Here is a 12,739-nt window from a genome sequence, read left to right as displayed (position 1 = left end):
CACACCCACAGTCACACCACTGACAGAGACCACCACACCCACAGTCACACCACTGACAACCACCACCACAGGGACCACTACACCCACATTCACAACACTGACAGAGACCACGACACCCACAGTCACACCACAGACAGAGACCACCACACCCACAGTCACACCACTGACAGAGACCACCACAGGGACCACCACACCCACAGTCACACCACTGACAAAGACCACCACACTCACAGTCACACCACTGACAGAGAACACCACACCCACAGCCACACCACAGACAGAGACCACCACACCCACAGTCATACCACAGACAGAGACCACCACACCCACAGTCACACCACAGACAGAGACCACCACAGGGACCACTACACCCACAGTCACACCACTGACAGAGACCACAACAGAGACCACCATGCCCACACCACTGACAAAGACCACAACAGAGACCACCACACCCACACCACTGACAAAGACCACCACACTCACAGCCACACCACTGACAGAGACGACCACAGGGACCACTACACCCACAGTCACACCAGTGACAGAGACCACCACACCCACAGTCACACCACTGACAGAGACCACCACAGGGACCACTACACCCACAGTCACACCAGTGACAGAGACCACCACACCCACAGTCACACCACTGACAAAGACCACCACAGGGACCACCACCGCCATAGTCACACCACTGACAAAGACCACCACGGGGAGCACTACATCCACAGTCACACCACTGACAAAGACCACTACACCCACAGCTACACCATTGACAGAGACCACCACACCTACAGTCATACCACAGACAAGGACCACCACACCCACAGCCACACCACTGACAAAGACCACCACAGGGACCACTACACCCACAGTCACACCACTGACAAAGACCACTACAGCCACAGCTACACCACTGACAGAGACCACCACACCCACAGTCACACCACAGACAGAAACCACCACACCCACAACCACACCACTGACAGAGACCACCACAGGGACCACTACACCCACAGTCACACCACTGACAAAGACCACTACACCCACAGCTACACCACTGACAGAGACCACCACAGGGACCACTACACCCACAGTCACACCACTGACAGAGACCACCACAGGGACCACTACACCCACAGTCACACCACTGACAAAGACCACCACACCCACAGTCACACCACAGACAGAAACCACCACACCCACAGCCACACCACTGACAGAGACCACCACACCCATAGTCACACCACTGACAAAGACCACTACACCCACAGCTACACCACTGAAAGAGACCACCACAGGGACCACTACACCCAGAGCCACACCACAGACAGAGACCACCGCACCCACAGTCACACCACTGACAGAGACCACCACAACCACAGCCACACCACTGACAGAGACCACAACAGAGACCACCACACCTACACTACTGACAAAGACCACCACACCCACAGTCACACCATTGACAGAGGCAACTACAACCACAGCCACACCACTGACAGAGACCACAACAGAGACCACCACACCCACACCACTGACAAAAACCACCACAGAAACCACCAGACCCACAACACTGACAAAGACCACCACACCCACAACACTGACAAAGACCACCACACCCACAACACTGACAAAGACCACCACACCCACAGTCACACCACTGACAGACACCACCACACCCATAGTCACACCACTGACAAAGACCACAACAGAGATCACCACACCCACACCCACACCATTGACAAAGACTACCACACCCATAGTCACACCACTGACAGAGACCACCACACCCATAGTCACACCACTGACAGACACCACCACCCACCACAGTCACAGCCACTGACAAAGACCACAACAGAGACCACCACAGTCCACAGCCACACACTTGGACAATGATACCACACAACATAGTCACACCACTGACAGAGACCACCACACCAGCAGTCACACCACTGAAACACGACAGAGACCACACACCCATCAGTCACAACCATTGACAGAGACCACCCACCAACCACAGCCACACACCACTGACAGAACCACAACAGAGACCACCACATACCACTACTGACAAAGACCACCACACCCACAGTCACACCATTGACAGAGGCAACTACAACCACAGCCACACCACTGACAGAGACCACAACAGAGACCACCACACCCACAACACTGACAAAAACCACCACAGAAACCACCAGACCCACAACACTGACAAAGACCACCACACCCACAACACTGACAAAGACCACCACACCCACAACACTGACAAAGACCACCACACCCACAGTCACACCACTGACAGACACCACCACACCCATAGTCACACCACTGACAAAGACCACAACAGAGATCACCACACCCACACCCACACCATTGACAAAGACTACCACACCCATAGTCACACCACTGACAGAGACCACCACACCCATAGTCACACCACTGACAGACACCACCACACCCACAGTCACGCCACTGACAAAGACCACAACAGAGACCACCACATCCACAGCCACACCACTGACAATGACTACCACACCCATAGTCACACCACTGACAGAGACCACCACACCCACAGTCACACCACTGACAGAGACCACCACACCCACAGTCACACCACTGACAGAGACCACCACAACCACAGCCACCCACTGAACAGAGACCAGCCACACCCACATGTCACACCACTGACAGAGACACCACAACCACAGGCCAAACCACTGACAGAGACCACAACAGAACCACCACACCCACACACGACAAACAGACCACCACACCCACAGTCACCACCATTGCAGAGGCAACTACCAACCACAGCCACACCACTGACAGAGGACCACCAACCAGAGACCACCACACCACACACTTGACAAAAACCACACAGAAACCACACACCCACAAAACACTGACAAAGACCCACCACACCCACAACAACTTACAACAGACCACCACACCAACAAACACTGACAAAGACACCACACCCACAGTCACACCACGACAGACACCACCACGCCCATAGTCACACACTGACAAAGACCACAACAAGAATCACCACACCCACACCACTGACAGAGACCACCACATCCACACCCACACCATTGACAAAGACTACCACACCCATAGTCACACCACTGACAGAGACCACCACACCCACAGTCACACCACTGACAGAGACCACCACACCCACAGTCACACCACTGACAGAGACCACAACAGATACCACCACACCCACAGTCACACCACTGACAGAGACAACCAGAGAAACTATCACACCCACAGTCACACCACTGACAAAGACCACAACAGAGACCACCACACCCACAACACTGACAACGACTACCACACCCACAGTCACACCACTGACAGAGACCACAACCACAGTCACACCACTGACAAAGACCACAACAGAGACCACCACACCCACACCACTGACAAAGACTACCACACCCACTGTCACACCACTGACGAAGACCACAACAGAGACTACCACACCCACACCACTGACAAAGACCACCATAGAAACCACCACACCCACACCACTGACAAAGACTACCACACCCACTGTCACACCACTGACAGAGACCACAACAGAGACCACCACACCCACAACACTGACAAAGACCACCACACCCACAACACTGACAAAGACTACCACACGCACAGTCACACCACTGACAGACACCACCACATCCACAGCCACACCACTGACAAAGACCACAACAGAGACCACCACACCCACACCACTGACCGAGACCACAACAGAGATAACCACACCCACACCACTGACAGAGACTACCACATCCACACCCATACCACTGACAAAGCCTACCACACCCACAGTCACACCACTGACAGAGACCACCACACCTATAGTCACACCACTGACAGACACCACCACCACCACAATCACACCACTGACAAAGACCACAACAGAGACCACCACATCCACAGCCACACCACTGACAAAGACTACCATACCCATAGTCACACCACTGACAGAGACCACCACACCCACAGTCACACCACTGACAGAGACCACCACAACCACACCACTGACAGAGACCACAACAGAGACCACCACACCTACACTACTGACAAAGACCACCACACCCACAGTCACACCATTGACAGAGACAACTACAACCACAGCCACACCACTGACAGAGACCACAACAGAGACCACCACACCCACACCACTGACAAAAACCACCACAGTAACTACCACACCCACAACACTGACAAAGACCACCACACCCACACCACTGACAAAGACTACCACACCCACAGTCACACCACTGACAGAGACCACCACACCTATAGTCACACCACTGACAAAGACCACAACAGAGACCACCACACCCACAGTCACACCACTGACAGACACCACCACCACAGTCACGCCACTGACAAAGACCACAACAGAGATCACCACACCCACACCACTGACAGAGACCACAACAGAGATCACCACACCCACACCACTGACAGAGACCACCACACCCATAGTCACACCACTGACAGACACCACCACCACCACAGTCACGCCACTGACAAAGACCACAAAAGAGGCCACCACATCCACAGCCACACCACTGACAAAGACTACCACACCCACAGTCACACCACTGACAGAGACCACCACACCCACAGTCACACCACTGACAGAGACCACCACACCCACAGTCACACCACTGACAGAGACCACAACAGATACCACCACACCCAGTGCCACACCACTGACACAGACAACCAGAGAAACTACCATACCCACAGTCACACCACTGACAAAGACCACAACAGAGACCACCACACCCACACCACTGACAAAGACCACCACAGAAACCACCACACCCACAACACTGACAAAGACTACCACACCCACAGTCACACCACTGACAGAGACCACAACCACAGTCACACCACCGACAAAGACTACAACAGAGACCACCACACCCACACCACTGACAAAGACTACCACACCCACTGTCACACCACTGACAGAGACCACAATAGAGACCACCACACCCACACCACTGACAAAAACCACCACAGAAACCACCACACCCACAACACTGACAAAGACCACCACACCCACAACACTGACAAAGACCACCACACCCACACTGACAAAGACCACACCCACAACACTGACAAAGACCACCACACCCACAACACTGACAAAGACTACCACACCCACAGTCACACCACTGACAGACACCACCACACCCACAGTCACACCACTGACAAAGACCACAACAGAGACCACCACACCCACAGTCACACCACTGACAGACACCACCACCACAGTCACGCCACTGACAAAGACCACAACAGAGATCACCACACCCACACCACTGACAGAGACCACAACAGAGATCACCACACCCACACCACTGACAGAGACCACAACAGAGATAACCACACCCACACCACTGACAGAGACCACCATACCCACAGTCACACCACTGACAGAGACCACCACACCCACAGTCACACCACTGACAGAGACCACCACAACCACAGCCACACCACTGACAGAGACCACAACAGAGATCACCACACCTACACTACTGACAAAGACCACCACACCCAGAGTCACACCATTGACAAAGACTACCACACCCACAGTCACACCACTGACAGAGACCACCACACCCATAGTCACACCACTGACAGACACCACCACCACCACAGTCACGGCACTGACAAAGACCACAACAGAGACCACCACATCCACAGCCACACCACTGACAGAGACCACCACAACCACAGCCACACCACTGACAAAAACCACCACAGAAACCACCAGACCCACACCACTGACAGAGACCACCACATCCACACCCACACCATTGACAAAGACTACCACACCCACAGTCACACCACTGACAGAGACCACCACACCCATAGTCACACCACTGACAGACACCACCACCACCACAGTCACGCCACTGACAAAGACCACAACAGAGACCACCACATCCACAGCCACACCACTGACAAAGACTACCACACCCACAGTCACACCACTGACAGAGACCACCACACCCATAGTCACACCACTGACAGACACCACCACCACCACAGTCACGCCACTGACAAAGACCACAACAGAGACCACCACAACCACAGCCACACCACTGACAGAGACCACAACAGAGACCACCACACCTACACTACTGACAAAGACCACCACACCCACAGTCACACCATTGACAAAGACTACCACACCCACAGTCACACCACTGACAGAGACCACCACACCCATAGTCACACCACTGACAGACACCACCACCACCACAGTCACGGCACTGACAAAGACCACAACAGAGACCACCACATCCACAGCCACACCACTGACAGAGACCACCACAACCACAGTCACACCACTGACAGAGACCACCACAGAAACCACCAGACCCACACCACTGACAGAGACCACCACATCCACACCCACACCATTGACAAAGACTACCACACCCACAGTCACACCACTGACAGAGACCACCACACCCACAGTCACACCACTGACAGAGACCACCACAACCACAGCCACACCACTGACAGAGACCACAACAGAGACCACCACACCTACACTACTGACAAAGACCACCACACCCACAGTCACACCATTGACAGAGACAACTACAACCACAGCCACACCACTGACAGAGACCACCACACCCACAACACTGACAAAGACCACCACACCCACAACACTGACAAAGACCACCACACCCACAACACTGACAAAGACCACCACACCCACAACACTGACAAAGACTACCACACCCACAGTCACACCACTGACAGAGACCACCACACCCACAGTCACACCACTGACAAAGACCACAACAGAGACCCACACACCCACAGTCACACCACTGACAGACACCACCACCACAGTCACGCCACTGACAAAGACCACAACAGAGATCACCACACCCACACCACTGACAGAGACCACAACAGAGATCACCACACCCACACCACTGACAGAGACCACAACAGAGATAACCACACCCATACCACTGACAGAGACCACCACATCCACACCCACACCACTGACAAAGACTACCACACCCACAGCCACACCACTGACAGAGACCACCACACCCATAGTCACACCACTGACAGACACCACCACCACCACAGTCACGGCACTGACAAAGACCACAACAGAGACCACCACATCCACAGCCACACCACTGACAAAGACTACCACACCCACTGTCACACCACTGACAGAGACCACAACAGAGACCACCACACCCACACCACTGACAAAGACCACCACACCCACAACACTGACAAAGACCACCACACCCACAACACTGACAAAGACCACCACACCCACAACACTGACAAAGACCACCACACCCACACCACTGACAAAGACTACCACACCCACTGTCACACCACTGACAGAGACCACAACAGAGACCACCACACCCACACCACTGACAAAGACTACCACAGAAACCACCACAGCCACATCACTGACAAAGACCACCACAGAAACCACCACAGTCACACCACTGACAAAGACTACCACAGGGACCACCACACCCACAGCCACATCACTGACAAAGACCACAACAGAAACCACTACACTCAAAGCCACACCACTGACAAAGACCACCACAGAAACCACCACACCCACAGCCTCTCCACTGACAAAGATCACCACAGAGATCACTACAGAGACCACCACAGCCACAGCCATACCACTGACAAAGACCACAACAGAGACCACCACATTCACAGCCACACCACTGAAAAAGACCTCAACGGAAACCATCACAGTCACACCACTGACAAAGGCTACAACAGAAACCACTACAGCCACACCACTGACAAAGACAACCACAGAAACCACCACAGCCACACCACTGACAAAGACCACCACAGGGGTGACCTCAGTCATACCACTGACAAAGACCACAACAGAGACCACCACACCCACAGCCACACCACTGACAAAGACCACCACACCCACAGCCACAACACTGACAAAGACCACAACAGAAACTACCACAGCCACACTAGTGACAAAGACCACCACAAGGATCATCACAGCCACACCACTGACAGAAACCACCACAGCCACACCACTGACAAAGACCACCACACCCACAGTCCCACCACTGACAAAGACCACAACAGAAACCACTACAGCCACACCACTGACAATGACCACCACAGGGACCACCACACCCACAGTCCCACAATTGACAAATACCACAACAGGAACCACCACATCCCAAACCCCACCACTGACCAAAACCACCACAGGGACCACCATACCCACAGCCCCACGATTGACAAAGACAACAGGGACCACTCAAGCCCAAAACTCAGTCAGCACAGTAACAACCTCCACAGCCCCAATATCACACTCTACTTCAACCATCCTCCCTGTAACCACTTCTCCACCACTAACTACTATCTCCCTTACATCTACTAGTAGAGGCACTGGGACACCCGTGACACACACTACAACAGCCACCCCCACTGGGCCACACACTCCATTCACCACTCAGTCCAGTGCCACCTTTTCTGTCCACACCACCTCTCACACAAGAGCTCTGCCAACAGGAACATCCTCCCGGACCACCACCCCCCACTCCACCCCATCACATCCAGAGACCCTTCCCATCCATGTGTCAACATCTGCCACCACCTCGGTGACTCCAACCTCTCACCGAGTCATTACCCCAACTGAGTCCCATGCTACCTACTCCACCACAAAGCCTACTGGCACCCCAACGCCATTGACACACATCCCGGTCACATCCATGGCACCCACATCCATATCCCCACTATTAACAACAATAGGGACCACCACACCCACAACCTTGCCACTCACAAAGACCACAACAGGGAGCACACAAACCCAAAGCTTGGTCATCACAGCCCTACCAAAAAGTTCTAGCTTCAGCTCTCCATTATCTTCTCCAACTTCTCTAAACCCAAGCCAAAGTCCTTTAACCACTTCTGTTTCCGTGTCGACTCTTCCACATGAACACTCTTCTTCCAATATCTTGAAACCCTCCTCCTTACCCACTATTTCCTCTTCTCCTTCTCATGTGTCCTCGAACACCTCTCCTTTTATATCATCTTCCCCTTCACCTTCTGCAGTTTCTACTTCACACAGCATCCCAACTGTTAGTTCAGCTCCACACAGTCCCTCCCCCTCTGCACCTCTGACTGTATCACAAACAGCCTCCCTGTCGACCAGCCCCCCTTCCCCAGCTACCTCCACACCCATCAGGTCCTCCCTCTCACCTCCATCGTCTCCCACCCTGTCCCCTGTCCCCAGTTTTAGTACCATAGTCCTGTCTACACCCCGGACCACAGCCAGCAGCCCCACTTCCTCCGTCCCATCTTCTCAGTCCACCACCTCACAGTCCACCTCTCTCACCACCCAAACCCCCACCCACGGCCTCCTGTCTTCTACCCTGGGGGTGACAGCCATCCCAAGTTCCCCAGCCACCAACCTCACCACCAGACAGCCGAGTACCACCAGGCTGCAGACTACCGTGTTCCTGACCAGCTCCATCACTGCACACGGAAGCTCCTCCTTTCCCACCACCGGGTCTGTGTCCATTGAGAGCCAGTCCATCTCCTCTCTTGCCACATCTCTTCCCAGCCCTGCAGGTGAGCGACATCTCTGCGGCCCCCTCATGACCCACGGGGCACACTTCTTCTCAGCCTTGTCTCTGCGCTCCAGACAACACTCTGGGTCAGTCCCACTGGATCTCCGCCTTTTCTTACCCCCTCACACCTCCTGATGACCCCATGGGTGCTCTCTCCCGATCCCTGCTGCGCCCCATCACACCTTGCCCGCACCCACAGTGGCTGGTCCAGCTGTCACAGCAAGTGTGTCTTTCTTCCGCCTAAAGCTATCACTTGCCCTGCCTAGGGATGGTCAGGTGGCACAGGACAATGAGTAGACTTGGGGTCACGCATAACCAGGTGGAGCCACAGCCACAGCCTCTGACCAGCCCTGGCGTGCCACTCTAGGTCTCTGAGCTCTGGTGCTCCAGCTGCGTCCTGAGGGTGTCTAGAAGGACAGGGTCACACCTCCCCCACCCCGCCTCTCCATCTTGTCCTCTGCTGTATGCTGCTCTCATGTCCTCTGGGCCTCTCCTCAGCCTTTCTTGGCCAGGTCCCAGTGAACTCCAGCCTGGCCAGCCACCCCCAGGGTGCAGAAAGTACACACACACCTCACTTCAGGTTCCTGCCGGGGCTGAACTGGAACTAGCAGCTGGGGTGCCCATGCTCCAGGCCCAGCGCCTGCCCAGGTCTCAGCACTGCAGGTGCCTTCAGCTCTGCTCTGCCTTCCTGCTCAAGAAACCCTGTCCTCCAGGGATGCCTCTCCCTTGCATGGCATGCATCCCCTGGACCAGACTCCTCTCACACATCCCCAGGCTTCCCCTAGTGGGACTTCCACCACTCCAGAATGGCACTGAAAAATAGCATTTTCTCTTGTGGGACAAGGACTGGGTAGAGGCTGCCCGGGAGGAGGAGACCCAGAACATGGGATGAAAGAGCAGGAGCAGGAGATCGAGGGGAGGAGAGCTGGGGGCAATGGGAACCACAGGGAAGCATCCAGAGCTCTGTCCCCACCAAGTCTCTCACCTCTCTTTTCCAGTGGAAAAGCAAGGCAAGCAGGGCTTGAAGCCACAGGGAGGCCCCGCAAGGGGGCAGGTCAGAAGGCAAGAGACTGTCCAGCCTTCCCTTTTTCACTCAAGTCCCACAGTAGCAGTTCTCTGACAGGCACCCAGGACAACTCATCATTATAGCCTGTCCACTGGGATGGATGCAGGGCAGAGCTCACAGCTGGGTCCACACCCCGCCCCACCCCCAGTAGCACAGACCGCTGCAGGGAGCTCTTGTGATACCATCTGTTCCCATGGGGTACACTGACACCTACCCCGTCCCTCTCACAGGTACTGAGACCAGTAGACCAGAGACACCTCCACCCACAGGTGGGTGCTGGGGCAGGAGGGAAGGTGGCGAGGGCGGCTGGGAGCTGAGCATGGCTCCACCAGGGCCGGGGCTGGAAATCTGCCTCATCCTCAGAAACGCTTGACCTTGAGGGACTCCCAATGTAGCCAATTTTCAGTAAGAAAAAACACAACGAGAGACTTAATATCAGGCTTTGTTTCCACACAAAGCTGTGAGGTCTGACCTCAGTGGGGCTCAGACAAGGGGAGATGGCCCGGGGCCCAGGGTGGGGGCCCAAGGAAGACACCACTGTGGGCAGGAGAGAGCTGGCAGGTGCCCACATGGTCCCGTTCAGATCGTGTAAGCAGTCAGGCAGCTGGCAGCCTTCCCTTGGTGGAGCCAGCACCACCCACTGTGCCACACAAAAAGGGGATTAAAAACCCGCATCCTAGAGCCAGGTATGTCAGCTCCTGCTCTCAGGGGGCCAGGTGCAGAGCCCCAGAAGTCACGCCCCGGGGTCGCTGTCTGACGCCCGCCTCTCCGCGCCCAGGGGCCTGCAGCGTGAAGGAGTCTGATGAAGAAGTCACTTACCAGGGGTGCACGGCCAACATCACGGTGACCCGCTGCGAGGGTGTGTGCACCTCCTCAGCCAGGTGAGCCATCGGCCCTGGGCGGTGTCTGTCCGGGTCTGGGCTGGGCCGGGAGCGCACCCGGCCCGACAGAGGCACTTCTCACAGAAGAGCTCCCAGCCCGGCAGCGTGCTGCCACCTCGTCAGGTCACCCTGACCCACACACAAACACCTGTCTGCGCCACACCTGCTGGGAGCGGGGGAGCTCAGAAACGGGAGCCAGCCCCTCCCTGAAGGCCCAGGCTGGAATCCTGGCACCCACCTCTCCGAGGGCCCGGGAGGGGCACCCTGAGGTGGCCGCCCTGACACACGCTCCCACCACCACTCCTCTGCAGCTTCAACACCAACACCATGCAAGTGGTCACCACCTGCAGCTGCTGCCACCCCGTCAGCTCCTACGAGAAGCAGCTCGTGCTGCCCTGCGCGGACCCTGTGGTGTGGGGGCAGCCGCTGGTGCTCACAGTTCAAGTGTTCAGCAGCTGTGCGTGCCGCCGCCAGCGCTGCGGAGACTAGAGCTGCACCCACAAAACCACCCCGACACACTGGACCCTGCAGCCCCTTCCGAGGCACAGCCATGGCCTCCCAGAGCCCTTGGAGGTGGCTCACCTGGGCCCCTTAAAAGAAAGGGGGTGCAGGCAGCTGCCCTGCAGGTCCCGACTGGACCCAGCAGGCTGCAGTGGACTGGCTGGCCTCTGGGGCCACACGGGTTACTGCCTGCCACGCCCACTGCTCATGCACACAGCCTCCAGTCTTGCTGCGGCCAGGACCCGGGATGAGAGCAGCAAGGAAAGCCGTCCAGAAGGGGCTCCTGGGGAGGCTGGGCCCCCGAGGAGAGAGGCTTGGGGAGAGACACAGGTCACAGTGAGCAGAGGGAAGCAAAGGGGGAGGAGCACCCCACCTGCCCACCGATAAAGCGTACCTTGAGGAGGGGCACCCAGGCGCTGTGCACCGCAGCCCCGGTGAACAGATGACAAATAAACTGGCACTGGTCAAAGCACAAAGGCTCCCAAAGATTCCTGGTGGCTCCCACGCCCTTGCGTTCCTAAGTCCCCAGACCCACTCCTGGTCCACGGGACTAGCCCAACATCAGTCTGGGCCCAGAAGGGACACTGCTGTGGCCCCAGGCCCTCCCCTGCAGGCCCTTGTCCCCC

At 55.8% G+C, this 12,739-nt stretch overlaps 1 protein-coding gene across 1 annotated transcript in view; it reads left to right on the top strand.

Annotated features, from left to right (window-relative positions):
* The window catches only part of MUC6 (mucin 6, oligomeric mucus/gel-forming), a 25,058-nt gene extending 12,473 nt beyond the window's left edge, over nt 1–12,585 (top strand). Inside the window, exons 32-37 of the mRNA XM_043451577.1 lie at nt 267–1,144; nt 1,389–1,487; nt 5,779–9,666; nt 10,962–11,000; nt 11,510–11,612; nt 11,924–12,585. Coding sequence (XP_043307512.1) covers nt 267–1,144; nt 1,389–1,487; nt 5,779–9,666; nt 10,962–11,000; nt 11,510–11,612; nt 11,924–12,101 — 5,185 coding nt within the window. The 3' untranslated portion in view covers nt 12,102–12,585. The remainder of the gene's footprint in view (nt 1–266; nt 1,145–1,388; nt 1,488–5,778; nt 9,667–10,961; nt 11,001–11,509; nt 11,613–11,923) is intronic.
* Nucleotides 12,586–12,739: the final 154 nt, after the last annotated feature.

Source organism: Cervus canadensis, chromosome 29 (assembly GCF_019320065.1).
Source record: "Cervus canadensis isolate Bull #8, Minnesota chromosome 29, ASM1932006v1, whole genome shotgun sequence".
In the NCBI taxonomy this organism is placed as follows: Eukaryota; Metazoa; Chordata; class Mammalia; order Artiodactyla; family Cervidae; genus Cervus; species Cervus canadensis.
Note: the sequence above shows the minus strand (reverse complement) of the source record. Positions and strands in the feature narration are given on the sequence as shown.